General features: G+C 57.2%; 1 protein-coding gene across 5 annotated transcripts in view; it reads right to left on the bottom strand.

Annotated features, from left to right (window-relative positions):
• Positions 1-4785: 4785 nt before the first annotated feature.
• IKBKG (inhibitor of nuclear factor kappa B kinase regulatory subunit gamma) overlaps positions 4786-19326 on the bottom strand; it is a 19083-nt gene continuing 4542 nt past the window's right edge. The window contains exons 2-10 of one of the 5 annotated variants that reach the window (XM_007457445.1): positions 18935-19136; positions 15183-15394; positions 10479-10597; positions 8031-8183; positions 7426-7522; positions 6301-6444; positions 5874-6016; positions 5644-5705; positions 4786-5355 (exon numbers count right to left, since the gene is read on the bottom strand). In XM_007457445.1, coding sequence (XP_007457507.1) covers positions 5213-5355; positions 5644-5705; positions 5874-6016; positions 6301-6444; positions 7426-7522; positions 8031-8183; positions 10479-10597; positions 15183-15394; positions 18935-19121 — 1260 coding nt within the window. In that variant the 5' untranslated portion in view covers positions 19122-19136 and the 3' untranslated portion in view covers positions 4786-5212. Of the gene's footprint in view, positions 5356-5643; positions 5706-5873; positions 6017-6300; positions 6445-7425; positions 7523-8030; positions 8184-10478; positions 10598-15182; positions 15395-18934; positions 19137-19326 lie in introns of those variants that run through there. The other 4 variants (XM_007457448.1, XM_007457449.1, XM_007457446.1 and 1 more) reach the window with 4 other exon arrangements.

The raw sequence follows: 19326 nt of genomic DNA, 5'->3' as shown, positions 1-19326 counted from the left end.
GTGTGTGTGTGTGTGTGTGTGTGTGTGTGTGTGTGTGTGTGTGTGTGTGTCTGGTTTGTTGTGAGCAACACCAACCATGCAGTTGCTGGGGACATGCTCAGAGAAGCCCAGCTGTTAGGAAGCCAGTGGTTGCCAACAACTGGGTAACAGAAGCACTTATGTAACAAACCCCCGGGTCTGTCAGTTCATAAGCTGTGTTACCACACTCGAGAATAAGGCTTAGATGCATTGTTTACTTCTTCCTGATTTCCTAAAGCAGCAGCTCCTCATGCCTGTGTGAAACATGGGGTTGGCCACCCCTGTGGTTAGCAGAGCAGCTAATCCAACCAAGAACACTGGAACCTCTGCCGTGGAGCACCGTGTTTACAACATCTGTGTCAGCCCAACAGTCCCGCTATGTTCTTATGAAATCAGTTTTGCTTCCCACCCTATGTTCAGTTGGTTGCACTTAACTGCTCTCAGATGTCAGGGTCAGCGGGAAAGGTACAAGCATGGGTCAGTGTGCAGCTGTCTGTCCGAGCATGTTTTCTCATTCCATTTCTGAATATCTACACACTGGTTTACCTTGATGGGGCTAGAGAGGTCTTTTGCAAATAAATGAGGAAACACAGTGAAGTCCCATGACCATGCCCACCTGGCTGACCTCACAGATGCGGCAGTAACATGCTCCCCATTTTACACACCTGGATTTGGGGACATTCCCCTACCCACCCACCCATGGTGCAGTGCGCAGTTTGACTGTAGGTTGAGATGTCTGCTTCAGAGGCTTGTGGTTTGTACCTCAGCCACAGTTCAGCTCTGCCTTGGCCAAGGCTGTTCAAGAGCCGCCCTTGCCATGGCTTCACTGCCACTAAGGCATGAGACACTCCAGAAAGTAAGGGAGGAGGTCGCAGAAACCATGAAGCAGCCACACCCCACACTGCCCACCCGGAAAGTGCTGCTACTGCAGTGCTATTTCGTTTCCTCTTCTCCATCCACCATGTATGGACAGTGTGCGAAGGACAACCTGCTCAAATGGAAGCCAATACTTGGATGGTCCCATTTCATGGCTGAGGAGCCTGAGGCTCAGAAAGGTAAAATCACCAGGCCGCCATCAAACAGCAGACGGGCCCAGGGAGATGCCGTCCGGGCCCATCTCCTCCCCAAGGAGCCGCTGCTGCTCTCTGCTCCTAGCAAAGCCCGCACAGGGACGTGTCTGCTCTGTCTGTTCAGACGGGCAACGTCCTGCCGCGGCCAAGGGAACCTGCTCAGCCCTGTCCCCTTTCTAACGTGTCAGTGGTTGGCTGGCAACCAAAGGCATCCAACTCGCAATGCAGGCAGAGCTGCGTTTTCTAACAGAAAATAGCAGACTCGTTGCTGTCTCGGGCCCCCTATAAAACAGTGCTGAGTGCCCCACGTGCTATGGGTCGAAATGTGTCCCCCCAAAGAAGATACATGGGAGTCCTCACCCGCAGGACATGAGAATGCCACTGCATTTGGAGACAGGGTCTTTACAGAGGTGATCGAGTTAAAGTGAGGTCACGGGGGTGGGTCCTCATCTGATGGGACTGGTGTCCTTATAAAAAGGGGACATTTGGAGATGCAGACACGCACAGAGGAGAGACGACGTGAAGACACAAGGAGCAGGCGGCAACTACAAGCCCAGGAGAGAGGCCTGGAACATACTCTCCCTCGCGGTCCCCAGAAGGAACTGCCCCTGCCCACACCCCTGGATCTTGGCCTCCCAGCCTGCACAACTGGGAGACGATACGTCTCTGTCGTTTGCCCCATCCAGTGTGCGCACGCAGCATGGAAGCGTCGAGGCGGCCCTCGCACCATCTGCTGCCAGCCACCTGCAAATCCCCTGCTGCGCCCGCCCAGTGTGGTGACACGCATCGTCTATGCATCAAACTCATACATGCAAATGACAGGCATCTAGGAAATACATACATAAGGGAAACTTAATCACTGGTAATCCTACCACCACATCCATCCAAATGGTAGCAGGGTGTGCACGGCAGCCTTTACTCTTTTATTGGGGGTCGCACTTTATACATAACTGTGTCTATTGGCTTTTTCACACCAAGGTGCTACAGAATGTATTCCAGGTGATGAGGTGTCCACAGTGCTGGCTGCACAGGCCCAAGTCGTCACCCCGCCTGACCAGCCCCCACGGAAGGGGGTCCCTACGCCTTGTCAGCAGGGCACTGGAAGTCTTCATTTGTTGCTAGTTTGACATCACTTTTTGTGTAGTCTGAGTCTGTGTTGTTTTAGTCTTTCGTGAGGGAGAAAACCTTTCATATGGTGCTTATGTTATGGCTCATCTGGATTCCTCTTAAGCAGGTAACGAAGTGGGGCATGTGGGAACGACAACAGGGATGTGCCTCTGTCTGTCTGACTCTACCTCCCAAACCCAGGGTCACGAGTATTAAGGGGCCACAGCTAATCCTACAGGCAGGCTGCTTCCCTCACGGGAGGAATCCAGCCACTTGTTCGCAAAGCCAGAGTGGAAGCCCCGGTTTAAAACCCTCGGTCTCTCGGGTCCAGTCAGCCCTACAGGAATCAGGCTCCCTAACTCCAGACTATACTCCAAAGTTATAGTAATCAAGACAGCCTCCAGGAAGAGAAGGTTCCAAAGAGCAGTGGTTCTCGGCCGGCACCTGGTCCCATCCCAGCCTGGACGCAGCCGGTCCAGGGCGTGGGCAGCACGTGTGTCAAGCTCTCGCCACTGCCGCCGTGCGGCCTGCGTGGGGGTCACCGCCGAGGCGCTGGCGCACTCCTGGGGGGGGGGGAACATCTGCCTCACACGACTCCAGGGTCTCCCCTTCTTTCAACCCCCTTTCAGAAAAGGGAGCTGATCAGAGAAGGGCTCCTGTGCGCCCGCCACCCTGTTAGAAGCACGAAGCCAATCCCTACACAGCCAGGAGCCAGCACAGGTTGCAGGTGGTCCAACGGCACTGACCCCTTTTCCCAGCCACGTCCACTGGCCCCAGCTGCGGTGTCCAGCTGGAGACAAGACGTCCTAAGGATCGACAGTCCCCAAGCCTTCAAGGGCCCACCCACCCCCAACTCCAGCTTTCCTCACCACCATCACCCTGGGGAACAAGCCGTCCGACAGAGCAGCTCCTGGAGACGCCTGCCTTTGGCTGCGTTTGTCCTAATCTGTGGGCTCCAGAAGACGCCCCTGTGCTGGGCTGAATGGTGGCCAAGAGAGATATACGTGTCCTCACCCCCAGAACTTGTGACTGTGATCTTATTTGGAAAAAGGGTTTTGGGGGATGTGATGAAAGTTAAGGGTCTACAGATGAGGCCATCCTGGATGACACAGGTGGGCCCCAAATCCAACGACAAGTATCCTTAGAAGAGAAGAAAGAGGACACAGACAGAAGCGGAGAAGCCCACGTCAAGACAGAGGCAGATGCCGGAGAGACGCGTCTACCAGCCAAGGAGCACCGAGGACAGCCACCAGGAGCTGGGAGACAGGCCCAGAACTGAGGCTCCCTCAGAGGTGCCAGGAGCCAAGCCTGCCCACACCTGAACCTCAGACTTTGGCCTCCAGAACTGGCAAAGAATGAATTCCTGTTGTTTTAAGCCACCAAGTTTGCAGCCATTTGTTACAGCAGCAACAGGAAACTAACACATTCCCCCCAAAACACAAAGTGCTCTTATCGAAAAACTGCAGGATGTGGACTGAAACGCAGCACCCACGAGCGGAGAACCTATCTGTGCCTTTAACATGCTCCCGAAGGACCATCTGCAACTACATACTTGGGCGGCTTCAGGAAGTGGGTCAGCCCCTCCCACCCCTGCAGATGCCAAGAAAGCCCCCAGCCAAGGCTTGTTTTTGGAACAGGATGCTGGCTGGGCTGTCTTCCAGCAGGAGACTTATACCCTGATCCTAGCCCACCCTGTCACTGCCACATAGCAGGGAGGCCTGGACAAAACCCAGGGACGGACCTGTGACAACCCATTCCCAACCAGGGCAGCCCACGGGGTGCAGGAAGAGGCTGGGCACTGAGGAGTAAACCACAGTTGCAGGGGTAATGCCCACAGCTTTGCCATCCTCGGAAATGTCCAGAATCTTGCAAAACAACAAGGAAGAGTCCTCTGGTGCTGGTAATCTGCCAAAGATCACTGAGTGGCTTCTGCTGGCCAGGCTGGGGCATTTGCGGCTGGTGTGGGGAACGGCATCACAAACTTCTGGAATGTGATGACATACGGCCGCCACTGCTCACACTGGGTGGCAACGCACCTGGGGAGGACAAGAGCGCACTGCAGTGTCAGGGCAAGGACAGCGCAAGTGTACATGTGGGAACAGTGGATAAACGTGACTACAAAGATGACAAGCTCCAGTCCAAACACACCGGTACCAAGTCAGGAGGAAAAGATAACCGAAATTTCTATCACACACAAGAGCTGATCCCACTAATGACCGAAGAGCTGCTGAAAGTCAAGGAACAAAAGACTAACAGCCCAATAGAGAAATGGGCAAAAAATACAAACAAGCTGTCTACACCAGAAGAACTGAAAAGGACCCTTCAAGCTCTGAAGAGATGCTCAAGCTCTCTCTTAACAAAGAACGGCTCGCCTGGTGGACGGCACAAGCCCATGGGCTGGACACCCATCATCTGCGGCAGGGCTATGGGGAGTGAGGGAGGAGTGGGAAAGCACACCCAGGGTAGGGGAGCGCCAGCACTGTCTAACCCCCTGCTCAATGGTGCCGCTTCTGCAGGATCCAACCCAAAGGTACATATGATGGACGCACAAGGATTTTCAGCGTGGTGTTATTTATGACAGTAAAAAGACCAGTAACAACCCAGACGTCCGCTAGCAGCAGACCAGTTCGATCCACAGTGGTGCAGCCGCCAGTGGAACAGCACACGGCCCATGAGAGCAGCGCCACACTGTGCCAGGTGGCCGGGACGAACTGGGAAGCAGTTGTCTGGGAGCCCTGGTCTGGGCTCTTGGCTTCCCCAGCACAGGTGAAAGAAGAGCGAACCCCGGAGACAAGCAGACAGAACGAACAGAAAAAGCAGAGCATCGCGCCTATGTGGGGCTCTGTGTGTCCTAAAAGAGGTGAACCAGCGGACGGGGACATAAGGCCCTGCAGCTAGCTCTCGGGGCTCAGAGAAGGGGCCCACCCTCTGTCACCCAGCCCCTAATTCAGGACCAGGCAGACAGGAGAGGAAAGCAACAGATTGCACTGTCCTGGGCTGGGTGTCGGTAGGCAGCCCTACTCGATGCACTCCATGACGTGTATCTGCAGGGTGTCCATGTCAGGAGCCTGATACTGGCACTTGGGGCAGCAGAAGTTGGGCGGCTCCTCAGGGGGGCTTCTCCTCTGGCTGGGCAGGGCCAGGTGAAAGGAGTGATGAGCTGGGGAAAGAGAATAGGCACTGGTGGGTGCAGGCTTCTTGTCTGTCCCCTTGCACAAACTGCAGGGAAGGGCCAAGGCAGAAAGTGCCAAGATAACTTGGTTCCAGTGACCTGGGTCCCCACCGCTAGCCCCGCCCCTTTAGCCCCGCCCCCAGGGGCGGTACCGCTGGGGAGGAGGGGCCAGGGGCCGGTGCAAGCTCCCTGGAGCTCCCTCGCTGGGCTCCAGGATCCTCAGCGCCTCCTCCCAGCACCCTGCCCTCCCCAGCCCTCCCCCTGCAGCTCCCTCACCTGGGGCAGGGGCTAAGGGGGGCTGGGAGACCTCTACATGCCGCTTCCTCATGTCTTCGATCCTTTGAGAAAAGAAACCGTCCGATCAGTACGTATGAGTCAATCTCCAGCACGTACAAAGCTGATGGAAGGACGGGGCGCGAGGCGGGGAGAGGGAGGCCAGCTCCCCCTAACCTGACAGGCCCGGTACCCGCTGCCACTCCCCGTGGGTCCCGCGCTCCGAAGCCCACCTGGCCGACTCCTGACAGCTGGTCTTCAGCCTGTTGTGCTCCCTCTGCAGCTGCTCCAGCTGCGCCTGCAGGAACTCCTTCTTCTCAGCCAGCTTCTCCCGGGCCTGCCTCTCAGCCTGGAAATCCGCCTTGTAGATATCCGCCTGGCAAAGCCAAGACAGGGGCAGTGCCCACTCTCCATCAGCCACGCACTGGACACTCCATGGCAGCCACAGGGGCCGGGGGAAGGCAGAGCCCGCTCCTGTTCTCCCAGAGCCCAAGGCACGAAGACAGTCACCCCAGAGGCATCGAGGGTTCAAGGGACATTGCGAGGGACTCAGAAAGCTTCCGAGAGGCCAGTGCAAAGCGCCACCAGAGGCATGCCAGGTCCCAGCGCCAGTGGCCTGGTCTGCTCACCCACGCACAGGCTGCAGAGGAGAGCCCTCACCTGGGCTTTCAGCACCGGAACCGTCTCCATCACAGTCTTGTGTTGCTCAGCCTCTTCCTTCAGTTTGTCGATCAGCTCCTGTTTAGCCACCAGGGCCTCCTCGGCCTGCTTGAGCTGCTGCTTGAGATCTTCCAGCTGCAATCCCTAGATGTGGGTGACGGGGAGCTGACAGAGCCCGATCTGGCTCAGCCTTGGGGCCAGGCTGCCCCCAGGCCGGCTGCCGCTCCAGGAAAGCAGAACCAAGAGGAACAAGAGATCGGGCCCAGCCAGCCCGCGCTATGCAGGGCCCAGGAAAGGCGGAGGCTGGAGGGGACCTCGAGGTCACCTGGCACAACCGCCCCCCAGGCCGACATTCCCTTCCCAGCTGGACAGTCCTCCAACCCCTCAAAGGACAGGGGCCACACTCCCTCCTGAGGCCACATGCTGCACACTGAGCCAGTCTCATGCACTAATGCTCCACCACGTGCCCACTAAGCCAAGGCCCGTCGGTCCTTCCACTCTGCCACCTGGTCGAGGGTCTGCTGGTCCCTCACGGATGCCCCCCCCCTCCACAGCCCCACACACAGACGCACACACACGCCACCAAGGCTTCCCTCTGGAGATCAAAGGGACACGCTTTCCTAACTAACTCTTCCTCATGGGACCCACTTTTCAGGCTTTACCCTTATAAGTCTCTTCCAGGTATGTTCAGGTTTGACTACATCCTTCTTAAAATGTGATCACTAGAAACAGCACTCAGTATAAGTCTGACGAGGACAAACTAGAAAAGGGGTATCAGCCACCTTCAACACTGGTATGGAAACATTCCCAGGGAAATCTGGGGACGCCTGGCGGGAGGGACCAGCTGCAGAGACAAGCATGGTCCTGCCCACAGGTGGAGCATCTGGAGGCGCCGCCTAGTCCAACATGGGCTGCAAACAACACAGCCCAAGAGTCCCCGCCTCCCCACTGCCTGTCCTGAGCCATCACCCCAGAGCCCTGACAAAGCTCTAGGTCGAATCGAGGATCCCTCTCCAAAGCCAGCTCTGTGAGTCTGTTAAGATAGGGCCTTGAGTTCCAGTATCCCTGACCTGAGGGGAGTCAGCCCCAGGCTGGCAGCCCAGGAGACGCCGCCACCATATTCACTCGGTTCCGCTCACTGCTCACCATGCTGCTCTTGATGTGGCTGTCATACTCTTGGAAGAGCTGGTGATAGGCCACCTGCAGCTGGGCCAGCTTCCTCCTACGGAAAAGGAGCTTAGGCTGGAGAACCACCTTGTCCTGAGCCAGCCACAGCTCTTACTGCTTCCAACTCCACCCTCTTCCTTGTCGTCACAGCCACAGACCAGAATGTGGCTTTCAGGGTGCCTGTGTGCCTGGAAGGCCGTCAGCTCTGAGGCAAGCTTTGCTACCTATTTCATATCATTTTCCATCAATCTGGCATTTCAAAATGTACACAAAGAAATGTTTATAATAAAACAGAGCTGTCCTGTACTGTTCAAGAAAGTCAAGTTCAAGAAAAACAGAGAAAAGCAGGAGGACTGTTCTAGATTAAAGAAGACTCAAATGACACGCCAACAAGGAGAAGGTAGGATCCCATACGGGACGCTGTTGACATGTGGACCGGAGAGCGAACAATGTCACCCTCTGAAAGCCGGATCCTTGGGGTGTGACAACGGTAACGGACAGCATTGGGCCCTCCCCTCCAGCCGGCCCCTGGAAGGGCTCCCAGGAGGCAGCGGCCCACTCACTTCTCCTCCGAGGCAGCCTGGCGCTCCATGCGCAGGGCAGCATCCATGCTCTGGTTCTGCAGGCGCAGCTGGTCCACCTGCACGCTGTGCTGCTGCTGCAGCGCCTCACGCTCGTTCTCCAGCTGCCGGGCCTGCTCGCTGGCGGCCCGGACCCTGGCGAGGGCATGGGCCATCACGGAGGGCCCGTAGCAGGACCCTCCTGTGCTCCCAGCATCCCTACCACACTGCGCAGAGGCAGGGACAAGTCACGGCGCAGTGGGACCAAGGGGGGGAGGAAAAGTCACAGAGAGGTGGGACCAAGGGGGTCCTCCAGGCGTCAAAGTGGACGCACTATCACTGGAAACAGGGACAACTGCAGGGCAGCCCAATGGGGGCAGGGTCGGGCTGATGGCGGCCCCCAGAGAAGCCCTTTTGGAGGTGAAGGAGGTGGTCCCAGGGGAGAGGAGCCCCAGGGAACTGCCCATTGGGTTGCGACATGTGGGCGCTGGGGGCCCTGGCCAGAGCCATCTCAGTGGATGGGCTGGGAGGGACTGGGAGGAAAGCAGGTGGAGACAGCCAGCAGAGAGAGCCTTTCTGGAAGCCGGAGAGGGAGAAGGTGAGAAGTGGGGCAGGGCGGGGGGAGGAGGAGGGGAGGCAGGGTCAGTGCTCAGAGGCTCTCTGCCGACCAGTCACAGCTCCAGAAGTGGCGAGGGGGCGCAGGCCCGTCTGGGCCCCAGGGTCCGCACCTGCACAAAGAGCCTCGCACCTGCCCACCCAGGAGACAGCAGCGGCCTCAGCAGAGAATTCCCGGTGCCCTGTCCCATGGCGCAGTGACAGCTCAGCTCTCCTCAGCTACCTCCGGCCCAGCCTGCCATCTCCCCACTCCACATCCCTACGTCCACACAGCTCCCTGCGCGGCGACAGTGGCTGCTTCTCGGTGGGGGAGGCTACTGGGGATGGTCTCTGGTCTCACCGTGTGCACGCGCCCATCCAAATCTACTGAACACAGGTCCCCATCTGGGAGCTGACAAAAGTTAGCAGCTGCCACTGTCTTCAGCAGATGGAAGTGCTGCCTGCCAGGGGCCCGATGTGACAGGCCAGGGCTCAAAGGGCAGCCATGTGCATTAAGTCTGAGGCCACTTAAATGGCCACGCCGAATGATGTGAGATGGGGGCAGGCTTCCTGCCCCGAGCCGTCCAGCTCAGCACATACATGCTCAGCCACGGAGACGGGGGCGGGGGACAGGAAAGGAGGGTGCCCAAGAGCCTACAATTGCGGGAGTAACGCCCTTGTGGGGTCATTAAGTGACCAAAGTTGGCTTCTTTCATGTGCATAGAAAAAAGATAAGCAGGGAAGACCCAAAACCGCCCTAAAAATTGCACGTGCCTTTTCGAAACCCGGAGGGACAGAAGCGTGTACGGGAAACAGCAGAATGCGAAGAGCCCGGGGCCAGCAGGCTCAGCCTTCCACAGCCTCCCTTTTGCCATCTTCTTTCTAGAAGGCAGCGCACTCACACACTGTCACCCCTGCCTGTTCCTCCAGCCTCCTTCACAAAGGCGCCCCCAACACCGCCCAGGGCACCCCGATCACCTCCCACACTGGGAGAGCTGGGGCCACCTCCGTCGCCTGGACCCGTCTTTCTGGACGGCAGCAGCTGGGCAGCATGAGAACCACTGAAACATCTGTGCCCTTTGACCCAATGACCCCGCTTACAGGAACCTCCCTCTGTGGGAGAGAGCGACTGGCGGACCTGAGGCTGCCAGCTTTGTAAGGGCTGGCTTGCAAGGCTGGCCCCGGGTTGGTGCCTGGGCAGTGGGCTGGTGCGAGTGCCCTGCATCGAAAAGACACATTCCCTACTGATAAGGGTGGTCCCTGTGCCTGGACTCTGATACCACAGGGTGGTTTAGGGGGCGCACCTGCTTTCCTCTGGGAATCGGGAAGTTTGGCACGTGCCGGGCAGCGACCAGCCCTCAATGAAACCCAGGGCGCTGAGTCTCGAGTGGGCTCCCTGGGTCTCCAGGGAGGCATCTGTCACTGCCGGAGAAGGGAGAGTGCTCGGCTGGCCCCTCATGGGAGGGAGAGGGGAAGCCGAAGGTGTGGGGTTCTCCACCCCAGACGCGCGTCTTCTGTCCTTGGGGGTGCTGACGCGTGCCCTGTCCCTGTCATCAACCTCAGCCGGGAGGGCACTGGAGTGCTTTCCTGCAGATCATGGGGGGGCTCTTCCCCACTGCCCGGCAAATGCCCCCTCAGGAAATAATCCAAACTCCAGCAAAAGGTCAGAGAGGCCAGAAGTGCCGCTGGGACTCAGGTCCTAGACACCCAGTCCACAGCCCCACCACACACCTGCCCCACGCCCGTGTGCTCCCGTCCATCCTGTCACAGAGGAACTCTCTGGAAGCCCCTGAATGACCTCATTCTTCTCAGGCACCCTGACAACGGCCTCCAGGCTGGTTTTCCCTCCCTACTCACCTGCCCTCCAAAGCCTGCCGCTCCTTGGTGGTGGCCTCCAAGCGACTCTGGCTCTCCTGCAGCTCCCCCAGCAAGGATGTCACCTGGGCTTTCACTGAGGCCTTGTCCTCGGCCATCTGCTGCATGAAAAAAAGCCACTTCCTGTCGGCGATGCTTCCCTACCAGCTGCTCACCCCTGGCAGCCCCAAGCTCCAGGGCAGCTGAAAGCACTGAGACGGTCCCCCGAGGGCTCCCCTCGAGCCCTCAGCACCCCTACTCATCTCACCTCTCACCTCTGGAAGCTTCTCCCCCCCAGCGAGGCAACTGAAGCGGTGGAAAGAGATCGAGTCCCATGAGCCCCGACTCCAAGCCCCTCCTCATCCCTGCAGATGGGGCAACAGGAGACCCAGGGACATGGGAGCATGGAGGTGCCTCGAGTCTCACAAGGCTGACAACCAGGCCATGAGGGCTGAGCCCAGCAGGAGTCTGTGTGCCTCTGTCATCAAACTGTCCAGATCCCGGTCCCCTGAGACCTCGGGCTGCTCAAGCCCAGGGTGCAGCCCCGGTCCTCTGCATATCCAGCCCCTCCGCAGTAACCCCTAGGTAGGAACCAGCACCCCTGTGCTCCCAGCCACACACACGGCCCCACCCACCATCCTTCTCAAGGGCAGTCTCAGGGCCGCGTCTCCTCTCCAGCTACATGCACACGATGATGATCTGCTCCGTCTCAAGGCTTTCAGTACCCTCCACGGACTGAGGGTTTCCAGATTCCTCCCTCCAGGACAGACTTCCCTCCGGCACCCCAGCTTAGCTACCCAACTGCCTGCCCAGCTTCTCCACATTGAGGCCCGGAGGCTGCAGTAAGCTTTCCCCAAAAGGACCACAAAGCAGGGGGCTTAAGACAACAGAAACGGATTGCCTTCTAGAGGCCGGGAGTCCAAGAGTAAGGTGTCGGCGGGGCTGGTTCCTCCTGAGGGCCCTTGGCTGTAGCAGCCTCCATTGTCACGTGACCATCTTCCCTGGGTGTCTGTTTCTCTTCTTTGAAACATACCAGTCATTGGATTTAGGCCCATCCTAAGCCAGTGTGACCTCATCTTAACTTGATTACATCTGCAAACACCCCATTTCTAAATAAGGTCACATTCTGAGGTCCCAGGGGTTAGGCTATGGGCATTTCTTTTGGGGGAACATAATTCAACCCATAACACCCCCTACACTAGACAGGAATCCAGATAATGTCTCACTAGCACAGCACCCTCCCACAGTTCCTGTCACACTCAGGATCAAAGCCCAAATCCTTCACTGGCTTACTAATCCCACATGATTAGCCCCACCATGACTCTGCCCTCCTCAGCCCCTATCCACTCTGCCCAAGCCATGTTTGCCTCTTCGGTCTTCCCTGAACATCACAGGCATGCTCCTGCCTCAGGACCTGTGCACATGCTTTCTCCACCTCTAAAACAGTCTTTCCCCAGATACCCACATGTATTCCAGTCCTGACTAGATGGCACCCCGGTGAGACCTTCCCCATCTAGTCCATCCTCCAGTTAGCGGCACAAAACCTTGGAGTCTTCTCTGCCTCTCACAGCTCACATCGGATCCACCAGGAAATCCTGTCAAAATGCTTCTTAGAATCTATTTGATGACACTAAGCAGGTAATGGTAACTACTTTAGATGTGACGGTGGTATTGTTCTTATGTTTCTTAGAGATGCACACTAAAATATTTACAGACAAAATTATGCGGTGTCTGGAATTTGGTTCAAAATAATGGGAGAACCCCTAGGTATCTACCTGAAAGAAATGAAAACCCATGTCCACACAGGAATGTTCACAGCAGCATTACTCCTAACAGCCAGAGTGGAAACGACCCAAATGTCCATCAGATGACGACTGGATAAACAAAACGTAGTCTCTCCATACACTGGAATATCATCCAGCCATAAAGTGAAATGAGGTACTTGGACAGACTACAGCGTGGATGAACCTCAAAAAATATGATGCTGGGACTTCCCTGGTGACGCAGTGGTTAGGACTCTGAGGTCCAATGCAGGGGGCCCAGGTTCGATCCCTGGCCAGGGAACTAGGTCCCACAGGCATGTTGCAAGTAAGAATTCGCATGTCAATAGGGAGCGTGGGAGGGAGGGAGATGCAAGAGGGAAGAGATATGGGGACGTATGTATATGTATAACTGATTCACTTTGTTATAAAGCAGAAACTAACACACCATTGTAAAGCAATTATACTCCAATAAAGATGTTAAAAAAAAAAAAAGAATTCACATGCCATGACTAAGGAGCCCACCTGCCACAACTAAGACCTGGTGCAACCAAATAAATAAATAAATATTATTTTTTTTAAAAAAAACGTGATGCTGAGTGAAAGCAGCCAGACATGAGAGCCACACGGTGGATTCTACTCACAGGAGATGCCCAGAACAGGCAAACACAGACAGAAAGATGAGCATGTGCCCAGGGCTGGGGAAGATGGGACAGGGGAGTGACTGCTCGTGGGGATGGGGTTTCTCCTTGGGATGATGACAATGTTTTGGAAGCAGATGGAGGTGATGGTTGGACAACTCTATGACTATACTAAAAACTACTGAATTCTACACTTTCAAGGGGTGAATTTCATGGTATGTTGAGTTTTATCCTGGAAAAGCTGTTGGGAAAAACTCCAGCCTGTGGCTCTACCACTTTCTCCAGGGATGGGCACTCAGCTATGCCCAGGTTTTTGCTGGGGTCACCGTCTTATCCCCATCACCTGTTGTCCATGTGCAAGAGTTTCTCTTACGTATACCAGGGGTGCAACTGATGAGTTGGGGGTGACCTACATTTTCAACTTGAAGAGAAAAATGCCAAATAGTTTTTCAAAGCAGTGGCACCGGGGCTTCCCTGGTGGCGCAGTGGTTGAGAGTCCGCCTGCCGATGCAGGGGACGCGGGTTCGTGCCCCGGTCCAGGAAGATTCCACATGCCACAGAGCGGCTGGGCCCGTGAGCCATGGCCACCGAGCCTGCGCGTCCGGAGCCTGTGCTCCGCAACGGGAGAGGCCACAGCAGTGAGAGGCCTGCGTACCGCAAGAAAAAAAATAAAAAAGCAGTGACACCAACTGATGCTGCCGCCAGCAACATGAAGCCATGGCCCCTCCAATACCCGCTACTGTAAGACTTGTCAGCTAGAAATAGGGCTTTGGCAGTGGCTCTGATCGCTACCATGAAGCCAGCATCCCATCACATGAGCACGGGGCAGACGGATGCTCTGAAGGCATCCTGAGAACAGCAGCCTTCTTCTCACTTCTGCGCCGAGTACACCAGTTCAGGATTGTAGTGGCTTTACCAATGGCCCCAAAGTGACATGGTCACGGCCTAACCCCCAGTACCTATAAATGGGACCTGATTTAGAGACAGGGTCTCTCCAGATGTGACCAACTTAAGGTGAGATCGTATTGGAGTAGGGTGGGCCCCCGATCCAGTGACTGCTGAGAACTACAAAAGACTCGGACACTCGAGCAAGCTCTAGAGTGGCTTCTTGCAGCCTAAGGTCATGACCCTGGGCCGGCCCAGCCCCCTTTTGAGTTCCTGTCTGAGAAAAGAGGGCTGGCAAAAGAATGTACTGTTTGCTCCAGCCAACACCTGACCTAGACCCCCACCATCCTCAGAGCCTTTCCTAAGAGGGCTCCCAACATGTGAATCCTTCCTCTGTCCCTTTGAGACAACCCAGGAGTCTTTCTCGGGGACCTGAGAGCCATTCCTCTGAAACGGAATCCTGAGGAAGGATAGGGCCTCAGTCTGCGTGTGTCTGCGTGGGATGGAATCCTAACTTCCAGAACTGACTCCCGGGGTGGATGCCGCTGACCTCACCGCACTGACACTGACCCACCCCGCGTGGGTTTTCACTTGAGCCCCTGCTCGCTGCCCCCACCTCACTCTCCCTTCAAATCACCAGCACGTCTGTGCCCATCAGAAGGGTGCGCAGTGCCTTCCCCTGCTATCGGTAGTTACCAAACAAAACCTGTTTTCACCCCTTTACCTAATGGCCGGCTGAGCTGCTCTTTGACACCAGTGTTTTTATAAGAGGAGGAGAGATGCCCAGACACACGGGGAGAAGGCCACATGACAGTGTGCTTGCAAACCAAGGAACGCCAAGTCCTGCCAGCCAGCACCCAAGGCTGGGAGAGAGGCCTTGGCCAGATCATGCCCTCACCTTGATCTTGGATTTCTGGCCTCCAGAACTGGGAGACAATACATTTCTGTGGCTTAAAACTACCCGGTTTGTGGTACTTTATTACAGCAGCTCCAGGAACCTAACACACCTCCCCGAGGGCTCCCACCAGGCAGTCTACGCCACCAGGGTGATTTGGGGCAGGGCCCCAGGCCACATGTATCACCTTGACCTGTGGGGCGCAGAGACCCGGTAACCCAGGTCAGTCACGTGGGCGCCCCAGGCCTCCAGGACCGACCCCCACTCAAGTCCCCAGACCGCACCACTCACGGGAGCTTCCCTGGTGGTGGTACCCATGCGTACCATCACATGTGGCCCAGCCTCTCCTGGACCCGCCCTCTGTTCCTTTTATCTTTGCTGATTTCAACCTGCATCCCTCCTGGGTGACTAAGCCTAACGCCATGACCATGAGGACAATGGCTTTTCGCAACTCTGGGAGCCCCCCCATCCCGCGACCCCGAGCGCAGTCCCTGTGGGTCCCGGGCGGGCGGCGGTGGCCCGCTACCTGCTGGCATGTCTTGAGGCGCTCCACCTCCTGCAGGGCCTGCTCCCTCTGCCGGTGCAGCTCCCGCCTCTCCAGGCTCAGCCTCTCCACCAGGTCCCGGGCCTCCTGGAACTTCTGCATGAGGAAGGCCTTCTCCTCCCTCTGGCTGCCCTGGAAACGCTGCAGCTCCTCGCAGCGTTCCCGCAGCATCTGGTTGCTCTGGCGGATGGCGTCTGCAGAGGTGGCAGGGGGCAGGTGAGCCCGGTGGCCGCGGCCTCCACCACCCCGCGGCCTCTACCACCCTGACAGCTTCCAAACACTCCCTTCACTTTGCCAAGCGCTTTCGAAGTCAACTACGCAAATGACGTGCCCCCAGTGTCTCCAAGATATTAACCACGTCAGCTTCACTTAAAAGCATGTGTCCGGGAGTTCCCTGGTGGCCTAGTGGTTAGGATTCCAGGCTTTCGCTGTCAGGGCTTGGGTTCAATCCCTGGTTGGGGAACTGAGATTCCACCGGCCGCACGTGGCAGCCAAAAAAAAAAGAAAGAAAAAAACAAGTGCCAAATGCCACTTTCTTTGCAAGTGACTCTGGAACTCATCTGCCCTCTGCATGGGTCAGAGGTGGGCCGCCCTGGGGCCCTGGGTCACTGCCTTCGGGATCAGACTCGGGGGCACAGCCACCAGAACAAACTTGCCCGTGGCACTGCTGGCCACAGACTGGGGTGGGGGGGCGGGCGAGAAGCCTTGGAGCAGGCCACTTAGCCACCTCTCTGAGCCTCACCATCCTCATGTCCATGTTCAACGGGGACAAGCACACCCATCTCACAGGTTGAGGAAAGGTAAACAGAAAAGCAGCCAAAGTGCCTGGTCTTCAAGACAACCTCTAGAGCCAGTCTACCCTCCTTTCCCCGGGCAGCCGGCAGGGCCTAAGGAAAGGACAGCCACACACCTGGGGACACCCCCAGGCAGCAGAAATCCGCTGCGGGTGACAGAACTGATCCGTGGCATGCAAAGGTTCTAGCCACCACAGAGCTGGACAAGAGGGGGGCAGGCGGTAGCTTCAGGCCCTGCTCTGGTCAAAACTCCCAACGAGCTAACTGGTGCCTGCTGATGGAACATTCTTTTGCCGGAACCACAGTGGCTCCTGAGCCTGGCTCCAAAGCTACCTTCTGTGCCCCACTGTCCCCTGCCTCAGGTTCCTCACCAGCCCCCACCAATGCTCAGCTCAGCTCACACGCAACTTCTGTTTTTAACTGAGGTACAATTCACAGAACACCAAATTCACCACTTGAACTATTTTAAAGTATACAGTCATTCAGTGGCTATAGTATATTCACCAAGCTGTGCACCCATCACCTCTATCTAGCTCCAGAACATTTCCATCCTCCAAAAGAAACCTCATACCCACGGGCAGTCACTTCCCCTCTGGCCCCAGACACTGGCGCCCTCTCATGCTTCTCTCTCTACACTCACCTCTCCTGGACTTGCCACATCAATGGACTCCTACACGAGGTAGAAGCGACTTCTCCCATGAAGCTTCCCCATAAATACTCCAAACAAATCCTACGTCCTCCCTCCTGCCCCCTCCTCCATGGACACAATCACAAGCATCACAGGGGCAGACACCTCGGGCCCCAGGGGTTTGGACCAGGGCCTGATACACTGCAGCTGTATAAGCAGAAACGTGCAGAGCCCGAGCTCCCTGGGGGGCAGCTGGGGGGTCCATGGTCCCTGTCTGGCCAGCCTGCCACACTCTCACCCCCGAGTGCCCTTTGCCAGAGTGCTGTCCTGGGGATGAGCAGAGACTATGCACATAGCTATGGAGGGTGAGCTGTCTCCTGGCCTCTCAACCTGGCTGCCAGCTCTATGTGGCCCCAACACAGTAGGACATTTGATGACATCTGGGGATACTGATGGTTGTCTTAACTGAAGGGGTGCGATTGGCACCTCGTGGGTAGAGGCCAGGGATGCTGCTCAACACGCCACAGTGCCCAGAACAACCTCTAGATGTCTGAGCGCTGAGGGGGAGGACCCTGTCCTCAAGCAGGTAGGTCCCAGCCCTCTGTGCGTGAATCAGGGCTGTCTCCAAAGCAGGCCAGTGCTCCAAAAGACCAAGCAGCCCCTAAGTGGCCGGCTGACCACGCTGGACCCTTTCTATCCTGCAAGAGAAGGCGATTTATCTTCACAGAAGAAGAGACACATATTCTGGGCACAAGTTTGGTCCTTGCCTGCAGGGCCTCAGCCAGCACCAGTCTCTGAGGCCTACAGGGCACGTGACTCATCAGCACAAGGCCCCACGTGACATCCCATTACACCAGAGGATGCACTGTCCAGCAGAGGGGTGGGGGAGTGGCCCCATGACTGTGGCCTCCACTGCTTATGTCACATGCCAACCTGCCCGCCAGCCTGGACAGTGGACGGCTGAGTGAAAATAACCAAGGCCCTGTCCTCTGGGATATGGTGTACACAAAGGCTGCGACCTTTATAAGCCCTGAGTTGCCAACAGGAACCAGGATGAAGCAAAAGTGGCCATGTGCCCCATCACTCCCCGTGACCCACCCGGGGAGTCTGTGCCGCCCATCCCCACCTGCAGCTCTGGGCTCGGCAGTGTAGAAGGTCCTCACAGCACAAAACACAAGAGTCTCACTGAGTGAAAGCAGGGGCGCCGCCTGGGCACCTGGGGCTGCCGTACCCAAGGGGCGGCATGCCAGACGAGGAGCCCCCGGGGCGCGGCCACCAAGGGGGTGGGCTGTCTCACGCGAAGCAGGCAGGAGTGGGTCACACCCCAGGGCAGCCACACCAGCTGAGGGGCGCGATGCGACGGCCCCCGGGGCCTGGAGAAGCTGCCCCCGATGCAGGTGAGGACATGGACGGTGAGTGAGTGGGGGCTGTGATGGCGATGGGGAGGCGGCGGCCCGGAAGGTACTCGAACCCAGCCACCTGGGGGGTGGGTGCTGCTGGAGGACAGCCCTCAGCTCCGGTATCTTCGAGGAGCGGCCCGCCAGGTTCATGCCCCGCCCACAGGACCTGGACGCTCCTTTTCCAAAGCAGCCCACTGGCCCTTCTCAGGGAGGCCACGCCCATTCCCAGAGCAGACCACAGCCCCTTTCTGGGGCAGGTCACGCCCCCTCCCCAGGATAGCCACGCCCCTTCCCAGGATAGCCACTGCTTAATGACTGATCAGTACGGAGACACAGGGGGCCTGGCCGCGTTGGCCCAAGTGGGACAACGCAGAAGGGTCATTCCCGCTCCAGAGCTCCTTGTAGGGCTGGCCTGCACTGCGGCCCAGCTTCTCCCTCCGCCCTCCCCTGCTTCTTCACTGCCCTGCCCTTCCCCTCCCCTCCCCAGTGTTACTCCTAAGAGGACTCTAAATAAACGTCCTTCATGCCACTCTGTATCTCAAAGTCCACTTCCAGGGAATCCCACCTGAAACAAAAGCTCCGCTCCAGAGCTCCTTGTAGGGCTGGCCTGCACTGCGGCCCAGCTTCTCCCTCCGCCCTCCCCTGCTTCTTCACTGCCCTGCCCTTCCCCTCCCCTCCCCAGTGTTACTCCTAAGAGGACTCTAAATAAACGTCCTTCATGCCACTCTGTATCTCAAAGTCCACTTCCAGGGAATCCCACCTGAAACAAAGAGGAAGGGTGGCTGAGCTTCAGGCTCTAACTGGCCCACCCCAGTCCCAGTCAATGCAGAGGGGCAGGTGAATGGGATAATCCTTCCCCGAGCAGTGCCGGGTCCCCGGACTTTTACTCCACACACCCGCCGTCTCCCTCACCTCGGAGCTCTTGATTCTCCTCCAGACAACGCTGGAAGGTCTCAGGAGCAGCCTGCTCTGAAGGCAGGTGGAGCATGGCTGGCTTCCCCAGAGAAGACTCTTCACCCAGCACGTCCTGGTCCCCTGCCGGCCCGCCGCTAGGCTGCACCATCTCATACAGTGGACTCTTCCAAGGGGGCCTGCTCATCCAACACGTCAGGATCTGAAACAGAGAGCCAGCAGAGGCATCACGTGAGGAGGCCTATGCAGAATTCTCCCACCCTGCAGGCTGGGGAGGAGTTCGGGCACCACACTTTAAGCAGAATGATGAGCACTGTGCCAAGCGGAAAAGGATGCTAAGAGGTGGCACATACTCCCATTCCAAAGGGAGGTACAGGCATTTGTGGTGCTTG

Source organism: Lipotes vexillifer, unplaced genomic scaffold (assembly GCF_000442215.2).
Source record: "Lipotes vexillifer unplaced genomic scaffold, Lipotes_vexillifer_v1.1 scaffold1785, whole genome shotgun sequence".
Lineage (NCBI taxonomy): Eukaryota > Metazoa > Chordata > Mammalia > Artiodactyla > Lipotidae > Lipotes > Lipotes vexillifer.
The sequence above is the reverse complement of the archived record's forward strand: the minus strand, read 5'-3'. Positions and strand labels throughout refer to the sequence as shown.